The sequence below is a fragment of the Zingiber officinale genome, chromosome 4A, assembly GCF_018446385.1.
Source record: "Zingiber officinale cultivar Zhangliang chromosome 4A, Zo_v1.1, whole genome shotgun sequence".
NCBI classification, from domain to species: Eukaryota; Viridiplantae; Streptophyta; class Magnoliopsida; order Zingiberales; family Zingiberaceae; genus Zingiber; species Zingiber officinale.
In genome coordinates, this window is record NC_055992.1 from 99,346,345 (window position 1) to 99,369,794 (window position 23,450).

Consider the following 23,450-nt stretch of genomic DNA (forward strand, 5'->3'; position numbering starts at 1 on the left):
AGTCTAAGGTAGGGGATAAACGTATCAAATCGAGTCGAATATATAGAAAAATTTAAAGTATATTTGAGTTCGAGCTTGATTCGAAGCTCGAAAAATTCAAAATATTTTGTTCGAGTTCGAGCTCGATTTGAAACTCGAAAAATTCAAAATATTTGATTCGAGTTCGAGCTCGATTCGAAATTCGAAAAATTCAAAATATTTGATTCGAGTTCAGTTCGAGCTCGATTCGAGTCCAGTTCGAGCTCGATTCGAGTTCGAGTTTGGCTCGAAATATTTGAACATGTTCGTAAACTATTCGAATTATTGTTCGAAAATAAGTTCGAAAGGCTCGAAATTTATTTATTTAATATATATTTAATTTATATTAATAAATATTAAAGTTCGCGAGCGGCTCGAATAATATAATTTGTGCTGAAAAAAAGTTCGAACATATTCGAATTCGGCTTGAATTTTGATAAATTCAAATACAAATCGAATATTTTTCGAGCCGGTTCAAAAAGCTCGCGAGCCGACTCGATTGATTTGCAGCCCTAAATCTAGCATGCTTATGCAGTGGACGGCACTGATACTAAGCTTCATTCCATCGTAAGAACTGATTTACCACTACAACTTGTAGGGGTACCTGTTCTTGCAGGTTCTGATAGAGAGAAGATGTTTTTTGATCCAAATCCAACAAATATTTTGCTCGCTATTAGTTTATTGAACATGTCATTCAGAGTCTCAGACCTTCATCAAATACCTCACTGTCATCAACATAGCATTTGATCAATACTACTTGGTTTTTTTTTACTTTGGTCATATCTTCCTTCACATACGTAGATGATTTGATTCATTATTATTTATTCTGCATAAAGATTACAGGAGAACATTTTTTATTGTTTATTTAGATGTCAGTGCTAGCTTCCAATTTGTTGGCTTAGTTATTTGCCAGCTTCCTTGGATACTTCTTGACCAAATCCCTACCTTGCAGGTAGCACGTAATTTGGGAAAGACTTTGCGTGCTTTCCAGCCAACTATTAGGGAGCTTCAGGTTAATTTTGTTTGCACATTATCCATGATAAATTGCTGTCGGAAACCAATGAGTTGCTTCCGACTAAGCTGTAATTGTCATTCAATTGTTCTCATGCTACAAGAAGTGCCTGAAGACTTCAAGAGCGCCCTTGAGCAGGAGATTGGAATTGATGAAGTTGTCTCTCCTAGGAATTACATAAACAAATCCGCCTTGAACGCTGATGAAAAACAAGAAACTGTGGTAGATCCAAGTAAGTGATGTAAAAGTTTAGGTCTGATAATCATGAATGGTAAGTCTGCAGTGGAGAACAAAATAGGAACTGATACGGTGCATGTTCGTGGGGTTTGTAAGATGAGGTGGTCAAAAGTCAAGCTTACGTGGAGGTCAGAAGTTAAGCTTACGTGGCGGTCAGAAGTCAAGCTTACGTGGCGGTCAGAAATCAGGCTTACGTGAAGGTCAAAAGTCAAGCCTCCATGGCTGGTCAGAAGTCACACATACGTAGCCTGGGTCGAAGTCTCAGCTGACGGGGCAGTCAAAGGATAGGAGTATAAGTCGGACAAGGGTCAGCCCTGATAGCGGTCAAAGACAGAGCCCACGGGACAGGTACAGTTAAGGATTGAGCCCACAAGCCAAGGATAACGGTAAACAGAAGTAGGTCGAGAAACAGACCTGACATACAGGTCGGAATGTGCAAGCCAAGGATAACAGTAAACAGAAACAGGTCGGAAAACAGACCTAGCGTGCAGGTCGGAACGTACAAGCTAAGCCAAGGATAACGGTAAACAGAAGCAGGTCGGGAAACAGACCTGACGTACAGGTCGGAATGTGCAAGGCAAGGATAACAGTAAATAGAAGCAGGTCGGGAAACAGACATGGCGTGCAGGTCGGGACGTACAAGCCAAGGATAACGGTAAACGGAAGCAGGTCGGAAAACAGACCGGGCATACAGGTCGGGACATACAAGTCAAGGATAACAGTAAACAGTAAACAGGTCTGGAAACAGACCTAGCGTGCAGGTCGGGACGTACAAGCCAAGGATAATGGTAAACGGAAGCAGGTCAGGAAATAGACTGGTCAGGCAGGTCGGAACATACAAGTCATAGATAGCAGTAGATCGAAGCAGGTCAGGATGCAGACCTAGAGTCCAGGCACTATCGGACAAAAAAGCCAAGGAATCACAACTGCTCGTAAGAAAATGTCAGAGAATCATCAGTGTGCCAGAGAATATGCTAACAGTCGGGACTCATTCCCACTTTGGTTATATCGCCAGCCTATCAGGAGAAGCCACGTGTCATGCACCGCTAGACAGAGCCTGATAGCCGACATTCCTTGACACCTGCCAAGTCCCAGAAGTATCAATTGCAGTATAAAAAGGGATGTTTTATCCCTTACGCAGGTACGCTCACTCATCATTTCTCATCAGTCTCTACTTTTTGTACTTTTTTTGTGTTTTCTGGAGAAAAAGTACCTGACTTGAGCGTCGGAGGGCCTGACCCGGGGACTTTTTCCCTGGTTTCTGGTCTTTAACGACTGGTGGGCTCGTTTGAGTGTGTGCAGAGTAGCATCGTCATAATCCTGATCATCTTCCTTCGTCAGCCGCCCGTGAGAACCTTTCTAGGGGATACCAGATAGATTCGACGCCTCAACGACTTTCTGTCAACTTTCAGTCCGTCAAGGCTCGTCTTCATCCGACTCAGTTTTCGGACGGGATTAGGAACAAATAAGAGAGTAGAGAGCAAGACAAATAGATGATAAAAAAAGGCAATACAATGAGGGCATCCAAATATAATCAAACGAGTTGAATCTATTAAAATAGAAAAAGCATGATGAAGAGGGAAACTAAAGAGAAGATTAGTCAAAGTGAAAATGATTAATGTGAATACTGCTAACAATATAGCCTTGTATAAATCTCAATATAGAAATTATATTGTTGTAGCCATTCTATTCTGGCAGTGGATTATTGTTTTTCGTTTTTGAATTTTGTGTTATCCACTCATTTCGATAGAGGGTAAAGAAGAACAGCAGCTGGCTGCCTCTGATGCCATATCTAAAGTCACATCTCAAGTAGGAGAACAAACATCTGAAGAGCAAGCACAAGGTTAGGCATCTCGTGCCCTTGATGATTTGATTATTCATACTTTTGAATGACATAACTTGATAAAACAGAAACCACTTCAGAAACTTTAGCTGCAATGACAACTGAAACAAGCATTGTCCAATCGGATGCGGACACACAATCTTCGGAGAAGTCGGACAACCAGAGATGAAGTTAATGCATGAGTAATACCCAATGGAAAATTAAAGATGAGCATAGGAAATTGATGCAAGACAAACAATCTATAACTTACTGTCTTGCTAAACATGTCACCTAGTGAAGTTTTGTAGTCAGATTTCTTTGTCAATGTTTTTGTTTCATAATTCTTCAAAAATTCATAAAATGATTGCGAAATTTACTTTATTTATTCTCCTTAATACTCCTTACTCTGGTGCAATCAAATATTTTATAACAGTTAATACTCTTTATTCCGAGAGACACGTTTAAGATGATACGGACATGTACTTAGACGATCAATAAATGTTCCAGTTAGGCGATGTAAAATTATGATAAACATGTATATCAAACGAAGAAGAGGAAGACCAAAAAAGACTTGATTAGTAACAATAAAATAAGATAAAATTTATTTAAATATAGATGATGATATAATTAGAGATAGAGCTCAATGACGTAAAAGGATTCATACAGCCGATCTCATCTAGTGAGAAAATGCTTGGTTGTTGTTGTTATGGAATTAACAATGATTGATATAGAATTAACAGTGATTGATGTAGATAATGTTGAAGGTGATGATGTGTTTATTTTAGAGGAGGCCATGAAGTTCACAAATGCTCAAATGCTGCCTAACATAACTCAGAACTCAGTTGCTAAATAACTCTGATGGTAGTCTGATTTATCAAATCAAACACTTATATTAATTTTTTTATTAAAATATTTGTGCCCCTTCATTATTTTTCCCTATGTTATCTTATAATTATTTTTTTAAAAAAAATCTAAAACTAATGGTAAGACTTTCAATGCATCTAAAATGTATATTTTAGAGTTTATTAGAATAATGCATTAACATAAGCGTTCATCTAAGCGAGATGAAGTTTGAAGTAAGTTGGCTGTAAAATATGAAAAAGAATATTTACATACAGTTTAGAATAGATTAAGTATTGGGATATATTTGGATAAATCATTAATATATTTATCAAATTATTAATTCTGATCAAGTCGACACAAGCGTCAGGATGGCCGAGTGGTCTAAGGCGCCAGACTCAAGTTCTGGTTCTCGTGAGAGAGCGTGGGTTCAAATCCCACTTCTGACAACTATAGTTTTTATTTAAAAAAGAAAATCAAAAGAAAAAGGGCATTTTCTTAAAATAGTTCCTTTTTTATTTATATAATCTCTTTTAGTACGTCATGATTATGGGACAAATAATATTACGATAAGAATTTAAAACAAAATAATACTTTAGTCACTACTTGCCAATGAGAATTTAAATTTATTTTCTGAAAAATATTTTTCTTTTTCAAACAGATTAATCATTAATTTATTTATCTCATTGAGCTCAACACCATCCGGAGATTATGCTCGATTGTCATTTAAAATCATTCTTTTTACAAAGAAATTAATTGAAGGAGAGCTTTCACGTAACAGTCAAGTTGTTGTCATGTAACCAAAAGTCATGAGTTCAAATTCTAGAAACAACTTCTTACAAAAAGTAGGATAAAACTGCAATTGCACCGGATTACTTTTTCCAAAAAAAATAATCATTAATTTATTTACCTCATTGAGATCAACATCATCCGAAGCTCATTATGCTCGATTATCATTTAAAATCTTTCTCTTCTGATAGTAAAACGTTTCTAAACGTTCTGAAAGAGAGTAAATCATAAAAATTTATTCAACCTTCCTCGACACTCTTAACACGAGATAACTTAAAATAATATTTATATTTATTGAAAATTGAATCATACCTCCTTGATGACAAATCCAACCCTATTACCAACTCCACTACACCCACGAAGACTAGAATCTTCATCTTCAATCGTTGGGACCATTTGAAAGTAGCTACTAGAATCTTCATTCGTTGAGACCGTTTGGGCTTGGCTCAAACTTCAGTCGAGCATTGAATAGGTTTGATATCAAGCGACCTCTATCCATTAATCCAAGGAGAGCAAGATCAATCCTCCATGTTAGCCTAAGAACGGGTTGACGGAGGCACTGAGGATGAGCGAATCGTCTTTTGTCACACAAGGAGAGCAAGATCAAGAACAGACACATGGAAACAAATGCCCATAAACACTTTCATCAAATCAATGAATTGTCTTTTTAAGAAACAATTTAAATTTAGTGGCCTTAATACACTCTCAATTCACTATTCATCAGTCACAATGATCGCCAAAACTACATTCATCTCTACTAAGTAAATGTCCAAAAGGTCGAGGCCAGGTATGCCTTTCCAACAAAGGCAAAATGTGCTCGAACAGTCAAGTTACGAGAACGTACCAGCTTTCCGAGATAAGTCTACTTCGATACGCTCTGTGACAGTCGTATCGACATTGAACATGACAATGAATAAGACAGCAGAACATGAATCTAGTTACCCCTGACATACATAAAAACAGCAATTTGTCAAAGACACATTTCAAAGCCGAATACAAAGGCTTTTGATCAACATATTTATCGGCGAAGGAGCACATGCACCTTCGCGATAGAACAGCACCCTGACAGCATTACTACATCGACTATACAGGAGTCTTATAGCGTTAATTCATTTTAAAGGCCAGACATATCGCCTCGGCTCTGGTTCTGCTAGCCTAACCGTCATTTAGGGCATTGATGTTTCTATCTCTGTTGCTTGAATAAATACAAGTGCACATATACACAGGCTCTGGAAAATTCTTATTTTAAGATGCCTATCTTTTATTTACATCAGCAGGTCGCAGAAGCATCTCTTATACTGAGAAAGATGAGTTGAGCAGTAGCCTCATTATCTGTACAGTCGCGCTGCAGTTTCTCGTGAGATCTCACGATCAACGCGACGACACTCCAATGTGCCTTTCTGTAAAGGAAAGAAAACACAAGTTTAGTGCAGATTTCATGAAAACTTGTAGTGGGCAAAGGCTTTGAGTACAGATGCATTACCTCCTGTGGCAATAAGCTTCTCAACACGGGCAACTATATGCTTTCCATATGTGTACTTCTTCAAGGGATTCAAGTGAACCTTGATGCGCGAAAGGATGTGTTCACGATTTCGATCATCACATGTCTCGAGAACCTTTTGTACCACATAGTTGCCAAATTGGTCTTTCATCATAGCCTGCAATGCGAATTAGAAAACCAAAACCCATTGTAGAGGAGTCAACTCAAATTATGAAAAGAAAAATCTAAACAACTTGAAAATCATACACGATAAAAACTTCTGCTGTTTAATGTTTTCATCAGCCAAGAGTAGTTCAATTATCAATATGGTATGGTAGAGTATCAATTAAATGATCAGTGTGGTCAAAACAACAAAGATGCCTACGGGAATTTGAATCCTATAGCTGCAAAACATTTATCGACACACGAACCCCTTCACATAATCTGAGCAAAACCACTTGAATAGTAAGTTATGCCTATGACCTATCGCAAACCAAAACCTCTATTGGATCACAATCCTCAAACATTCAGCACAATTCTACAAGTATAGTAACAATGACAATAGAAAAAAGTTTTTAAAATAAAAACATTTTTATGGGAGGGGGGATGCCCAAGGGAAAAAAAAACTTCCTATAAAGCTTCAACTAAGTTGGCACTTGTAATGTTTTTACAAGGTACTAGAAGCCATGAGTGGCAATATCGGTATGAAACATTCAGAGATTCTAAATATTGGCTGTATTGAAAAGGCAAGCTTGATAGGATCTGAATTGGTTAAAAAAAGAAAAAAAAAAGAACAAAATAATTATTAATAATTAATCAAAACTTAAAATTACTAAATAATAAGTTAGAATTATGTTTATTAATTATTTTATTAATTCTATTAGCTTAAGTTTAATAAGTATTAACTAACTTAATACATATTAAACAAATAATTTAAATTTAAAACTATTAAATAATAATTTCAATTAACTAATGATACCTTCACTAGGGATTAGAGTTAGAACACAAAGTCATAGATTAGCGTGAAAACTAAAGTTGTGAGTCAAAACTCTGATGCATGTTGGGGCAGAGAAGATGCCCTCATCTTCCTCGTGATTCGAGGACACCTGAAGCATGAGAAGAAAAGGGTGAGAATATCTTCCTCCTCGAGAATGCCTGAGACAGAAATCGACTTCGATGCAATCTGCCTCTAGCTTTGTGCCTTTGCATGACACCTTCCTCTTGAGAAGTTCTAAAGTTCTAAAAAGAAGAGACGAAAAGAGTGCCACATTCTTTCTCGAGAATGCCTGAGAACATGCGCTAATGCTGACGCATCCACCTCCAGCCTATCCACCTTTGCACAACACTGAAAATGGAGAAATCAGCCAAATTGAGCATTCCACTCTAATTCAGCCTTTTTTTCCCCAAATTTCATCCTATTACCGATTAATAATATCCAACTTTGTGGTCGTTTGACCTCAATTAGTCCAGCTTTTGTTACTCAGAAGGGTGTTCAATTTCTCGGGCAAAATTGGATCGGCATCAACCAATCCTGATCCAACTTGCCAATCTGAATCAGTATTGAGCAATTCCACCAACTATGCTAGACGCAATATGTCCAATCCTTCATGCATGATTCCAAAAAAGGGTGCTTCATCTAACTCTTAAGTTTATTACCTCCGAAACATTTCTAAATATGCTCTTCACAGTAGTTATTTGCCTTTAACCACATCATATTGATAGTCTCAGACACAACCTTTCATAATGTAGTCCAGCAAGGTGAAGCAAATGTGATTTGAAACAAATGGGAATTACTAGTAGTATCAGGGTGGGTGGTTCAGGTATTCACCAATAATTCGCAGATACGTCTAAATTGACTTGAGTGTGTCTACAGTTCAAGCATGTTATGGTGTCTCCCCTTCACCTTCTGAGTTTGGCTAGGCGGGAGACACCTAAACCCATACTTGCAAGATGCCTTAATTGACTTTCCTCCCTATACTAGAGAACAAACAGAATTCTTAAATGTCAAATTATGAATATAATTCCTTCGAACTTCATCAGCTTTCCAAAGTGAATCACTAATGCTGGAAATAATAAGTGGAAATAAGCTACCTGCAAAGGTTCATTTTCATCTGTCGAACCAAGCATCTCACTTATTAGGAGTTGGCGTTCCTCAGCAGTGCCATAAGCCAAGCACTTCTCAATGACATTAGATGCATATTTCTGTTGGCTCATTTTAACAATCTGTCCAGCAAGGTTGCTGATGATGACGGAACGCTCTTCAGGTTTCCCATGCCTCAGAACATGCTAATGATAATTAAAATGAGTTAGCTTATAGTGAAACAAAAATCTGAAGATCCAAACTAAAATGATACCTTACGGAAGCAAGCACGCATAAGAACAACTTCACCATACAAGCAAAGGATGCTAAAGAGGTGCAATAATGTGAAGGGAATCAAAACACAGAATCCACTTCAAATAATGTAAGCCATGTGTAGGACAAGCATAAATACATCGTGATTCATTTACAAGGAAGGTTCTCAAATCACAAAACATGAGCAGACAAATAAATGCAAGAATACAAAAAAATAAAACATTGATGAATTACCAACAAACAATATATAAGTGGCAGCAAATCCACAAGGCTAAAGTCTTTCACAACTGACCATGTCAAACTGGCAAAGGTTATTAGTCAAGCATGATGAACTATCCCAATGGTCAAAACATATTTTACCTATTTTTTCGTCTCTTTTTGTGTACATTACAGTAATATAACAAGAACAACACCAAATATGCAAATTGTAGGAGTAATGGCTAATATAAAAATTAACATAAGATAAGTCAACTTTTGGCAATGTATGATAGTCCTTTGGAGCTATTCTGACAAACCAAAAATGGAACAGTTACTAGATAGGTGAATAAGGAATACAACACATACTTATTTCTAGGTATAGATTCTAACATTGCCTAATAACAGATGCCAATAACATGCAACATATCTCAAGGATGAAAGCACATATTAAGACATTTTCCACTGTCTTCAATTTCCTTGATGCCCATTTCAAGTCCCAATATTTCTACAAAACATCCAATTTAGAATATGCAAACACACCTCTAAAGTAATAGCACCTAAAGAATTTCTGAGCAATCGAGGGCAACATGTTAACACTGCATATTTGCTTAGATGTAATCTAACAAACAAAAAAAATCTAATGTTCAAATGTAGATTTTCACCTTATCACTTGATGTTTTATTACTCAATCACTATACCCAACGGGACATTACTTGTGCCAAGGAATGTAATGAAAAGCAAGCAATGTAAGCATTCTACAAAAACTTGTGCATGTTAATATGTCAAACAGATCTAGCAAATAAGATAACCTACTTGGATAACATAATTCCCATATTGGTCCTGTGCCAAATCGCAAACAGACTGCATGATCTCATCCATCATAATGCTTTGAGTTTCTGGATCATTACAGTACTCCAGCACTCTCTGCATAATTAATAATACATATATACAAGTGAAATCAGGATACACTTCTGAGTAAATAGTTTCTTAATATTATTTTCCAACAACTGCCACTTATAAAATAACCAAAAATAATTATGTTGAAACCTGTATAACCCGACATCCATATGGATGGGTAGACAGTGCTAGAACATGCCCATAGAAAGATTCAATGATGAATTGTATCATCTCCTGAGGAACACATTCAATACATTTCTGGATTACATGGTTTCCATTCTGATCACGAACACATTTCATTATATGTCCATCAAGTTCTAGTACCATTTCAGTCTTTTGAGCAACATCAACCACTTCTAACGCCTGCATAGTAGTAAATACTTGATATTTGTAAACCAACAGTAATCAACAGTTCAACACCAATAAGATCTAATATTCCATATTTAAAGCACTAAAATGATGGGGAACCTGGAAAAGAGTAACATAGGTTATGCACCGCATCAAACGTACCAGCTATGCATTACAAAAAACAGCTCAAATCCACCATTCTGTCTTATCTAGTAAAAATGACCAAAGAAAGTACGAAGTTGGTCTTTGGCTCAACCAAAATATTTAGAATTCCAATTTTAACATAGAAACCATAATGAGAATGTCATGCAACACAATCAACTCAGAAACTCATTGATTTCAACCATGAAAAAGAGACTCTAATGAGGTCCAAGCTGCTAGGAACCTTTTTTTTCTTTATTTGGTGTATCACAGTGTCTAACCAATTCCTAAATTAAGAAAGTATGATACTTTTTATTGTGGGATTCACCACGGGTATTTCTGTGCACGTATTTTTTTTATTGAATTTCCATTAATAGCTGTCATTTTGACAACTTGTGCATTTCAAAGTGTCAGATGGCAAATAGACTGCAAGTTGATTGCATAAGAGTGGATACATATTCACAGAGTATGTGAAAGCTCAAGATATGTGGACTCAAATGAGTACCTAATAAGGGTATGAATCCATGCTCTACGTAGCTACTTCTATAAACTATGATACATGATGACTGTGATCAATGAGATGTTTTTCTCTGACATTGCAGGTGTGTATTAAATATCTGACAGTGGTGAAGGTTGATGAAGAATCAGAGTATGAGAGGTATGAGTTCCATGTTTTGTATGCCTACTTGACACAGTAACTTCAATACCTTCTTTTTGTGACTCAACATGTATGTGATGGATATCTGACTATGGGGAAGGTGGACGAAAAATCTGTGTAGGTAGCAGCTCAAGATTTTCTATGCTTTGGCTCAGTTACTTTTATACCTTTTTTCTTTGTGACTCAGACTCAATAACTTCTATACTTGTTCACAGGTCATAAAAGAATATGCAATGTTTAAAGAATAAATCTTGTTGAAAAGTTGTTTGACCTGATTGTTGTGATATGCAAATTCATGGGGCAATTCATATGGAGGTCAAATTAAATTTTGAATTTGCCTCAATGCTACTTATACTATGTGAGAGTGCAAATCCTCTTACATATAAATATTTTAAATGTTGCTTAGATCCAGCAAAATGGGCACTTCCCAACCAAAAAAAAGTATCTCCTAGATCAAATGCTCGCCAAGGCCTAGAGAAGGCACTTTCCCGAGGCATGCCTAGCTTAAGACACTTAGGGGTAGCTACCCCTGAGTTACACATAATTGATAAGCACCTACTATCTTGTATCACTCGATTTGCATAGAATCTTCAAAGTATAAGCAGCATAAACCTTTAATTTGCGAGTCATGTATCATGCAGTGGACTGTAATCAAATTGGTGTTTGCTTGTAAGTGCATATTTAACCACTGCTATAAGCTTGATATTTCAGCTAGAGACTCCTATCCCAAATCCCAATAGTATATACTAGATGGTATCAGTATGGATCAATAATTTATCAAGATGCTTATAAGTCTAAATTTGTAATTTATACTGATGCTAATACCATATTAGCATCCACTTGGTGCTGGCTAGCATCCAGCTAATTTAATCTAGAACACATTGACTTATCCACATAAGTGATCTTCAATTACAAATATTACATTATCCAATAAAGTTAGACAAACCCAATTATCAAAAGTAGCCATAACGAACTTGCAGCCCATGCAGGATAAGTCGATTAAAAGATGTAACCACATTATAAACATTAATGCTATGAAATTCAGATAATCCCAAGCTTAACAAACCTTCTGGATTACTCTACACCCATACATTTGAAGACTGAGAGGCAAAACATGGCCCTTAAGATGACTTGCAAGTTGCTTTCTTTGAATTTCTGTACCATGCTCAAAGAACTGCAACCCAATTAGCAATGAACATTTAAAAGTTTTCTAGGGAAAAAAAATCAAGATTTAATTTGTTAACATAAGCATACTTTCTGAATGACATAGTTCCCAAACACATCAGTCATTAGAGAATGAGCTTTAGGGAGTATCTCGGGGAAAATTTTGTTCTTTTCTTCAACTGAGGCAGTCTCAAGTTTCTGTTGGATAAAACGACTGCCGTACTGATCCGCACTAAAAAAAAGACAAAAAAAAAAAGATCTGATAGCAACTCTAAAATTTGAAGAGAATGAAACCAAAATGAGTCAGTGAATACCTGAACTCAACAACATGACCTACAATATCTGATAGCTCCAAAAGTAATGTCTTCTTGTTCTTAAATTCTTCCAACAAAGATGGCAACATATAGCCTTCTCTCATGCCACCATTTTCTCCAGCTTCCCTTCTCAACATAGAAAGAGCATGAGATAACCTATCATTTTGCCTCAAAGGACTCCTTGTACCCAAAGTAGAATGAGCGTTAGTAGTTAATGAACCTCCCAAATATGGCATCCCAATACCATAAGCATGACTACCAAAGTAACCATGATTCAAGCTATCTGATTTGAGGTGCATGCCATACTGTAAATTCTGCTGTGCAAGCAATGCTTCCAGGTATGGATGTTGATATTCAGGTAAATCCATTTGGTGGATATTAAGATAATTTTGTCCTAAATAAGGATCCAAACTTCCTGGAGGATATACATGTGAATCAGAAGCACCATGTACATATTGTTTGAACATGGAACCTGTAGATGAATTGTATTGCATATCTGCATCATCCAATACTATTTTGATTATTAGAGGCAGAGAACAAAAAACTACTGAGGAATATACATTCTAAAGTGACACATTCAATTTAAACATTCATTAATAAACATATTATGTTTGTAGAACAAAAAATAAATTGAAAAAGAAATGAATAAGACAATGAAAAGAAAGATTACCAGAACCAAACTGATTGTTTAACATCATTTGCGCACCATAGATCCCAGTATAACCTTTTGAATTCAATCGGTTGTAGTCAGTATTAGGCACATCAGCATTTAGACGTGCACTTTTAGAAACTGTTGAACTAGCAGATTGTACTTTCTTATAAGATGGTTGCTTTGGGAAGTATGTTTGCCCATTAGAAGTTAATCTAGCTAATTCAACGTCTGTTAATCTACCAGCTTTCTCAGAGGCATCAAAGTACCTGACATCATCAAGAGCTTTTTCTAATAATGCCGACTGAGACTTCTCACTGATGTTTTGATGCAGAAATTGCCTATTAATACCAGGGTCATCATAAAGCAATTCAGATTGTCTAACAGTCTCCTTGTTAATCAGATATTGCACATCACTCTCTTCCTCTTTTGGTATCATTCTAGACAAGTTCAATTCAGCAAAAGCAGTTTCAATATTGATACCAGATGTATGAGAAGAAACACCACCTAAGACATTGGGTCTATTGCTATTACTAGTTTTTGTTCCCACTGGCGGCAGGCAAGGGCTTGGTGATCTTCGAATTAATTGAGGATCAGGGGTTGTACTTCTAGAAAGAGAAGAACCCAGTGCAGATACTAAAGATTGATTGATTGAGGAGCCTAGGCTTCGGATCCTAGTAAGACTAGAGGAGGTTGATCCAGATTGCATTTCCTTTAAACCATTCAAGTCATTCTGAAGCTGAATCATTGATGATTCTGAAGCCCTTAACGAATCAATATTATCATAATGATTACGACTAGCTGGGCGTGAAAAATTTCCAGTGATAGCTGGATGGACAAGGTCCTCCTGTAAAGATAAATTTTATTGATATAAGCCTAAAAAGTTGTATTAAAGATCAAATTAAGTAGCAACACATTTAAAACAAGTCTCAGGAAGGTAGGGACATAAACATCAATGACAGAAGAAAGGCCAACAAGGAGATGCATATTAACTAACAATTTACATTAATGATTCTACTGCATAACCACGCCACATGCTTTTGCCTAAGATATTCAAGTGATATTCATAGACACTATTCTTAGCATGACAAAACTATTCAAGATAACCATAACTTTATGCACATTATAGAAAACCTAGATGATATGCATATGCACCACCAGAAAAAGAAAATCATTTGTTACTGATAAGCTGGAAGGTGGTTCAAAACCAAAGGCAGAATAAATTACAATCTTAGCTAAATCAAGGATAAGGTTATTCATCACAAGCAATCATATTATCTCAAAATGATTCAAAAAGGCAGCATGATCCCACACGGTTGAAGTTAGATAGAACTGATATATCCTAATTTACTGGCATAATAACTAGCAGAATATTCAATAAAGGAGTAGTCCAGCAACTGGAATTAAACTTATTTTAGAAATATCATCTACTCCATAGATTTCCTAGTTATTATGCATACAAGTAGTGAGATTGTGAGCAAATATAATTGGCTATATGAGACACTGAAATGTATACAATTATGTGTATCAGTTCTGTCTAGCTATCCTTTCAGCCTCTCCGCATCATTCACCATTTAAGTAAAAAATAATATGATAACTAGCTGTATGAAAATCTGTCCTATAATCATTTTTGACAAAATGAAAATAAACCAAAAAAATATTCAAACAACATTTTACTTAAGCACTGAGGGCAATCATCTGGCAACTTAATCAGGCATCATTCAAGCATAAGATTCATCAATTATGTAGAAATGAAAATACTCATTTTGTCCCTCGGAATTTTGCAATATTAGAACTTGAAGTATGAAAAATACATGACTGTATCAGCATAGGAGCAGAATAATGTAATGATAGAGAAAGACACAGAAGAGCGAATATTTTACTTGTTCCAAGAAACAAAGAAAATCAGATCCATTTATTACTATGATTAAACAACATACGAATGATGCAAGCCTCCAAAAAGAATAAGGAGTAAACAACATAATTGTTTTGTTTCAAATCAGATTCATAACAAAATAATCACCACCATCACTGCCTAATGTATGACCAAATGCATGCAACAAGGTGAAACAATGTATCCTGAGTCATATTTACTAAGTCACACTCACTGAGTGATAATCAATTTATGCAATATGGTCATATTTACTAAGTAACCGTCAAGGAAGGTGATTGCAGAAAGCTCATGTAAAACTTACAACCTTTAATATGACCAGCTATATATGCTCTTTGACTAGTTAGTCATTAAAAATTGGCAAACATGTTTTACTGGTAGTAAGATGGTGATTGACACATAAATATATTTCCTTCAAAACTTGAAAACAGGTATTAAATCTGCAAATTTATAACAGAGCAAGATAAACCAATTACACCTGCAGGACATCAGCAAAACTTTTTCTCCTTGTGCCTAAACCAACATCTGGCATCCTGATAAATTCATTGCTATTCTGCTCAAGTAATTCCCCTGGTAGCTTTTGCAAATCTGGCATCTCTAGGCTTGGATGAACAGAGAAAAGAGAGCTGCTTTGGCTGTCATTTTTTATGTATTCATTTCTCCCAATCCTATCACCAATCCCTCCAAATGAAGAGCCCCTCGGATGAAATCTTTGTTGGACACGCCAGTCCTCTTTTGATATCGCTGGAGGCGGCATCCTTGGATTGTGATTCTCATTGGAGAAATAGTATGATAAATAGTCCGGATGCGATCTCAAATCCTCCTCAGACAGAAAGCCTCCAGACTCCTGGACCCTTAAGTGGCTGGTCCCGTCCCCGAAGCCATCGTGCCCAAATAAGCTCCAAACGGCTGTTCTTGAATCATCAACCGTCGGCGGTGCACTTCCAGAACGGAGAATATTCACCTCATCCAGGTCCAAATCAAAGGCAGCAGCTCTATTGTTCTGCTGCTCTTGTATCAAAGCGTCAATATCCCTGTCGAAATCATCATCGAAGTTCCCGCTCATTGGTGTCTCCAGTGTCATCTTCAAACACTGCGTAGCCATCATTAGAGCCCTTATTCAGACGATCATGATATCATTCGGCATCAAACAAAAAAGAAACGAAGAAATATGAAATTCCAAAATGAAACGAGAAACAACAAATTGGAGAGGAGAGTTCTCGCCTTTACAACAGTTCCCTCATCTTATCCACCATTAGGCGCTTATGACCTCCATTCTGATCTTAAAAACACTTTTTTACAAATCCAGATTGATATCTCCGAAACGAATATGGGTAAAAATAGGAACTTTAGCCGTTTCGGATCGCCGCGACAGAGAAGGTAGAGAATCTAGGGTTCAACAAGGGGGCGGAAGAAAACGGCTGCTGGAAACGTTGGGACGGTGTTGCTTTTAAGGCACGTGACGGCCGTCGGATAGTCAGCGGAGGGTAAATGATTGGTCTTGGCGTAACGTTCCCAGCTCCTTAAGCGGTTTGGACTGTAACGGAAAAAAATGTGACGTGTTTCTCTGCGTCCGATTCGTGATTTCGCGATCCTCGCCGTACAATAACAGGGTGTGTTCTCGAACGGCCCCGCTACGGATTGGCCCGTTGGGCTGGGACCCATTGGATAAGCCAATTAGCCACTAGTTATATTGATCCAACCGGACGCCGTGCGCAGCGCAGACTCTAGTCTACACGTCTTATCGGTTAGTTATTATTTTGACCAATTCCAAGGCCGGACTTGAGTTTGTTTACTTTCCTATTTATGTCTGTGGATTGGGAACCACAAAAGATGCATAACCTCCCCATGCTGTTTACAAATGTGCACCTAAAAAAAATTCCGCAAACTACATTTCTATCTAGAGAAAAAAAATGCTTCTAAAAAATATATATTAAAAGGACGTATTAATTGTCTTATTATGAAAATCCTCACTTTAAGTCAAGATTAGTATGATTTTATATCTGTTATAAGGGTAGCATTCAGATTTGCTATTGATATTACAAATCCAGAACTTTGTTATTATGGTTACTGGTTCGGAAATTGATGGATTGGTTTAAAAGAAAGGGGCATGATGGGGCATATAACTTCTTTAGACATTTCAATCCTAAAAAGCCCTAGGTGTAAGATATTCTGGATACTTGAGAATAATAAACTATTCCATATTGAAAATTTTATATTATGCTATATGTTGTATCAAAAAATTTGGTATTTGAAAATTATATATCAATACCATACTAAAATTTTGATATATCAAAATTTTGGTATATCAATTTTTTTTTGCATGATTAAATTTCATGCCGTTCATATTAAAATTATTCGGTATTTAGTATTTTTGATATACTAAAATTATAAAAGAGAAAAAATATCCAATTGTCCATCGAAATTGTTTAGTATTTTGTTATTTTGATATATATCGAAATATCAAAAATATTAAATTTCATATCGATATCGAAAAATTTTGTATAGTATTATACCATATCAAAATTTTTGATATACCATTAATGTTGATATGGTATGTGTTGCATAACAAAATTTTTGATATTTTTTCACCCCTATAGATCCTAGCTCAGAGGCGACTTCGCACTAGAGATAAGAAGGAATACTTTAAGAATCGGTATTGTATATTATATAAGCAGGATATAGAGACACAAGATCACATATTCTTTGAGTGCCCTCCTGTGAAAGTGTTGTGGGGGAGGATCAGTGAGTAGCTACATATGCATGGGGCAGGCGATGTCTACCTATCAACGGATGTTATGTGTTTTTGAATGCTTTTTTAGAGGAGATTGAATCTCGACTAAAGCCTAACATCTTATAATGTTTACTTTTTTTTATAATCCAGGTATCCAGTTCTTCGAACCAATTACTTCTATAGGTGATTAGCTTGATCACATGGAAATTTTTTATCAGCCACCTGTTGGACGTGTAGGCATTACTGGAGACGAAAGGGTTCGTCCATTTCGCTACTGCAAACCGATGTTTGCTGCAAACGCCAGGGAGATGAAGGGGTGTCATTTCCCCTTTGTCTTCCTCAGCCTTCTTATTTAAGGTGCGTCCAAGCACAGATCCGATGGGGAGGTGAAGAGCGAGCAAGCGATCGAGGTTATCAAAGGAGCAGCGGAGGTGATCATGTGCAAGCAAAGGGAGAACATCCGTAGGTTGGGATTTGGCTCGTGAACCTTCAAGCGCTTTCCGGCAGCTCCGTGATCGCGCTTCCGACAGCGGCAATCTCTTCATCGATCTACGTCTTCGGTTGCGGTTCTTCGGGAGATCACTATGAGTGGTTACTGCTTTATTTAGGTTTAGTTTCATGCTCTCAAAACTACCCACAATGGTATCAGAGCAAACATAGTTTTGAAAGCATGGAAATCGACGCGAAAAAATTCGCATTTTTCTTCTTCTGTCGCAAAGAAGACGATACTGTTCATCAATTGAATTGATTAATCAATCGATTCAATTGGAATGAATCGATTAATCAATCGATTCAATTGGAATGAATTGATTGAAATTGTATTCCAATCGATTCAAAATCGTAACAGAGAAAAAAAAAATGTGCAGAATCGATTCAACACTATGGATGAATCGATTAAAAGGTACTGTGCCTGTGCTGAATCAATTCATTAATTGATTCAAAAAGTTTAATCGATTCTTCAATCGATTAAAAAGAGAAAAAAAAAATGGTATGAACAATACACAGTACCATTCGTTTCTTGCATGCATGAACAGTAGTGCACAATTGAAAAAATCATGTAAGAAAAAAAAAATGAAAACGTGTATATAAAAATAAAAAAAAATGTATGCATGTTTCATTTTTTCCTTCGCGTACAGAATATCTAAAATTTAATTAAATATTTATTAATCAATTAATAATACATATCTATATGTATTTAATTAATTAATAAATATATTTAATTAATTTATGGTTCAATTTACTGAAAATGGAACTAGACCAACTTGGCCGATCAAACCCAGATCTGGTTTAAATTATTAATTAATTTAAGCAGACCAGTTTGATTCAATGATACCTAAAGCTGGTTCAAATTATTTGTTGGTTTAACCAACTCGATTTATTGTTGAATTAATTAGGGTGATCTTGATTACAGAAGTTGGGTTGATCAAATATGACCGGATTAGTTCTGGTGTGTCAGATTTGATCATAAAAAATTAGATTTGTTCTAATGGGTTAGACTTAATCCAATAGGCATTGGATGAATCAAACGGACCTAAGTTTGATCAATAAGTCTGAGATTGACTCAAATGGGCTTAAACAATAACAGAGCATAGGTCCAATTAGATTAGTTCTAATGAGGATAATAGACTAAGTTTAACATCCAGACTCCTGATTGACCGGTCTAATGGGTCAGTCGATTTAAACTCCTGAAAATCGAGAAGATTTGTTTTTCTTGATTTATAATGATGGTATGCCTGTATAAATTGAATTAAACTGGTTTTGTACTGGTTAGTCGGTTTTGTACTGGCTTATTTAAATTTAATTTTTCAGATGGCACGGACGATTACCACATTGACTCATCACGAAGTGCGGCGAAACCAGCTCCGAGAGGAGATTCAGGAGATAGAGTATAAGTCTGCTTATGGAGTTGACAGACATGTTAGACGGCTGGATAGACTATTTTGGAAACTTGAGCAAGAAGAGTTTCTAGTCCTGGACAGTTATAGGATCTGTGCATTGATGCATTCATTGCCAAAGTATCCCAGGATAATAGCAGACTATGTATGGGGGCATCATGAAGGGTATGTCACATATTCAGTACTGTGTGAGGAACTACTTCACCATATGGGTGAAGAAGAGTCTGAAGAGGACCAGGAGATGCTCGAGGAAGATCCAGAAATGGATCTAATGGAGAATCCTGAAGCTGCCCCATCTGAGATTATCCCAAATGAGTCCAGGTTAATAGGGATAGTGTTGACTGCTATGTTAGAGTGTATACTAAAAGCCTAGCTTTTGGTATAAACATTTATCTAGAAATAAGAATCACATTGGTCAAATGTCTACATTTGTGATAAATGTAGTTGTTCAATTAATTTATATTGTAGATAACATGGTGTGTGGTGTCACACACAGAAGATCATGTTATCAGTGCCTTATAAATTATAAACAGTAGCTCACGACCAAGATGGAAAGGAACAAACCATTGGAAGGTCGTAGTGTAATTAGGTATTAGTTTATCTTAACTATATAATTACACTAGTACACTTAGAGTGTATTGAGTAGGACCATTTGAGGTCGTTCCTTTTATACTGACTTTATGAAGGAACAAATACCTCAGTTATTATGGAAGTGTGTGCTCTTAATCCTAATATAATAATAAGCACATATATTTGATATTTATTTCTTTAATTTATCAATGGGTGAGATTTAGTTCGATAAATCAATAAGCCCGATAAGTTGGGAAATGATATCACTTATAGTGTGTGTTGTTGATTATAGAAGGAAACTGTGTCCTAGTAATCTAGGTTGAGAATGTCCCCAAGAGGAGCTCATAAGGATTGTCATGTTAAACCCTGCAGGTGGACTTAGTCCGGCATGACAATGAAGTTGTGTGGTACTACTTTTGGAGCTAGATATTAATTAAGTGAGTTGTCAGTAACTTACTTAATTAGTGGACATTTGTTATCTTAAACACAGGGAGACTAACACACTCATAATAAGAAGGAGCCCAAAATGTAATTTGGGATTTGTGCGGTAGTTCAATAATAGTTCTTTAGTGGAATGAATTATTATTGATGAAATTAAGTTGTGTTCAGGCGAACACGAGATTAATTTCATCGGAGACAAAACCAATTCCTCCTCTGGTCCCTATCGTAGCCTCTAGTATATAGATTTATACCCACATACCCACCTTCTTACCCATCAATGGGGCCGGCCAAGCTAGCTTGGAACCCAAGCTAGGGCCGGCCACATGGATGAGTGGTCGGGTAAAGCTTGGGTCCCAAGCTTGGGTGGCCGATCACTAGAATAAAAAGGATTTTTATTAAAATTATTTCTTATGTGGATATCATGATTTTAAAGAAAGTTTAAAAATAAAAATTTCCTTTTATAGCTTTCTACAAAGATTAAGAGAAGATTAATCTCTTTCCTTATTTGTAGTTTAAAAGGATGGTTTTAATTTTGGTAAAACTTTTCTTATTTGTAAATCATCTACATGTTTAAAAGAGAGTTTAAAATTTGAAATCTTTCCTTATTTGTTGATTAAAGGAGGATTTTAAATTTTAAGAAAACTTTCCTTTTTAATCATGTTCATGATTTAAAAGAGAGTTTAAAATTAAATATTCTCTTTTATAAGTTTCTACAAAAGATTAAGAAAAGATTTGATATCTTTCCTTATTTGTAGATTAAAAGAGATTTTAATTTTTAGAGATAACTTTCTTTTTATCCACATGTTTAAAAGAAAGATTTTAATTTATTAAATTTCCTTTTTATAAACCAATCATGAAGGGATAAAAATTATTGGAGAAATTTTTTATAAATTTCTGGAGACAAATTAGGAAGTTTTAATTAATTAAAACTCTCCTTGTTTGTAGCTTTTATATGGCCGACCAAATAAAATTGAGAAAGAAAATTATTTTTAATTAAATAAATTTTCCTTTTCAATGGAAAAAGAATTAAGGAAGTTTTTATTAAATTTTCCTTATTTGCCAAGACCAAGGATTATAAAAGAGGGGGTAGAGGAGGCTTCAATGCTAACGACTCTATTCTATTTTTCTTTCACTTTTCCTTGGTGGTGTGGCCGGCCCTTCCTTCTTCTCTTCTTCATCTCTTTGTGGCCGAACCTCTTCATGCTCATGGAGTTTTAATTGGTGGCCGGATCTAGCTTGAGGAAGAAGGAGAGAAAGCCTACATCCCTTGGAGCTTGGTTGGTGGAAAAGATCTTCATCTTTTGGAAGCTTTGTGCTTGGCCGAAATTTGAAGAAAGGAGAAGGTGCTTTGGTGGTTTCTCATCTCGGAAGATCGTTGCCCACACAATGTCCGAGGTTAGAAGAGGAATACGGTAGAAGATCAAGAGGTTTTTCTAAAAGGTATAACTAGTATTTTTCTTTCCGCATCATACTAGTTATTTTTGGAAATAATACTAAATACAAGAGGCATACGATTCTAGTGTTTCGAATTTGTTTTCGATATAGTGTTCTTTTGTTTTTCTTTTCCTTGTGATTTGATTGTTCTTTTCGGTTAACCTAAAGTTATTTTAGGAAATTAAATATTAGATTTCTATAAAAGGTTTTGTCTAGTCGGTGGTGGTTGCTCCCATATCCAAGAAGGTCATGTGCCTCGCCACGTCAGTACTGGGAACCAATTATGGAAATTAATATTTAATGGAATTAATAACTTAAGGTGATTTGGGTCGAACGTGTTAAGTTCCGCAGGAGATCCAAGTCAAAACCTAAAAGAACAAATAGATTAAGTTTTGGATCAAACGTGTTAAGTTCCGCAGGCGATCCAAAATTTAATTTAAAAGAACACATGGTAGCTAGAAAAAGGTTCAGACCTTTGTACAAAATTTTTGTACAGTAGAACCTCTAGGCTTTCCGAGTAGCAACCAACAATTGGTATCAGAGCTAGGGTTTTGCCTCTGTGTATTTGGTATTAGTTTAATTATGCACATGTCATACATAATTTAGGCAGTATAATAGTAGGATGTGCTAACTTTGTGGATGCAGGATCCAACTATTATGGCTTATAGTTATTATGTGTGTGATTGGACCCTTGGACATATCAAGGGCATTTTATTGAGTGTGCATGATTGTATTATAAAATACAGCAGGAGCTGTATTTAGTTTTATTAGGATTTTATTTTTGATCTAGTTACATGTACATTCCTTTTATGGAATATAGGATCGATGGATGTATATTTTATTTTATGTTCGATGTAGTTTACATGTACATTCCTTCGAGGAATATAGGATCAAAATGTAAAATTCTATTTATGTCGCGGATCGAATCTTGCAAAGCGTGAACCTTCTAAGGACCAGAGGCGCAGCGGAACTAGGAGCAAGATGGATGCGACAGCTAGACCCGGTGGCAGTGGCCAAATATGGCAGCAACTTGGGATGACAACACACAGAGGACAACAAGAGATAAAAGCCATAATAGTTGAAAATTAGATTTTCTATTTATTGCTTTTATATTATGCTGTGTGTGCATGTTAGTTTACATATTTATTAGGCTAGCATAGTTAAAATTCCTCATTTATAAATAACTAAGTGGGAGAGGGATTTTTAAGTAAATCTCATGGTCTCCATTACTAGTTTGTAAGTGATGCAAACAAGCTTGCGCGTTGGCTCTGAGTGCCTTCCTCCATAACGAATGAGCTTGTTTGTGGATCACTAGAATAGACTTCCATTTTTGGGTGACTATAGGAAGTTAATTAAGAGCGTATGATCTTCCCCAACGGAAGGGGCATAATCTTATTAATGGACTTAGTGTCAAGTAATGGTATACACTTAGATACATCTAATAGTATCCTCCCATCGGAGTCACTGCTATTATTTGTGTGACCAAATGATACCAACTATTAATTTTATTTGTCAAAAAGTTAGGTTGACAAGATAATAAAATTAATGGGTTAAAACCCTCCTTT

At 36.1% G+C, this 23,450-nt stretch overlaps 2 protein-coding genes and 1 non-coding gene across 4 annotated transcripts; 2 read left to right on the plus strand and 1 right to left on the minus strand.

Annotated features, from left to right (window-relative positions):
* Window positions 1-1,123: 1,123 nt before the first annotated feature.
* On the plus strand, window positions 1,124-3,279 carry LOC121972545 (sec-independent protein translocase protein TATB, chloroplastic-like). Its single transcript, XM_042524200.1, has 3 exons — window positions 1,124-1,262; window positions 3,018-3,110; window positions 3,179-3,279. The coding sequence occupies exons 1-3, from the start codon at window positions 1,124-1,126 to the stop codon at window positions 3,277-3,279; spliced, it is 333 nt and encodes a 110-aa protein (XP_042380134.1).
* A 1,015-nt stretch (window positions 3,280-4,294) lies between these two features.
* On the plus strand, window positions 4,295-4,378 carry TRNAL-CAA. The gene has a single exon. It is a non-coding gene; the product is annotated as a tRNA-Leu (tRNA).
* A 1,256-nt stretch (window positions 4,379-5,634) lies between these two features.
* Window positions 5,635-16,243, minus strand: LOC121970326 (pumilio homolog 1-like). Of its 2 annotated transcripts, none has more exons than XM_042520950.1 (11): window positions 16,036-16,243; window positions 15,290-15,904; window positions 12,942-13,767; window positions 12,272-12,767; window positions 12,048-12,189; window positions 11,860-11,967; window positions 9,797-10,009; window positions 9,563-9,673; window positions 8,290-8,484; window positions 6,202-6,376; window positions 5,635-6,118 (listed from the first exon to the last, which is right to left on the minus strand). In XM_042520950.1, exons 2-11 carry the CDS (start codon window positions 15,893-15,895, stop codon window positions 6,090-6,092), a joined length of 2,901 nt encoding a protein of 966 aa, XP_042376884.1. In that variant the 5' UTR covers window positions 15,896-15,904; window positions 16,036-16,243; the 3' UTR covers window positions 5,635-6,089. The 2 variants fall into 2 exon arrangements, with proteins under 2 accessions (XP_042376884.1, XP_042376883.1); XM_042520949.1 differs by having other exon boundaries at window positions 12,272-12,782.
* Between the last annotated feature and the right edge of the window lie 7,207 nt (window positions 16,244-23,450).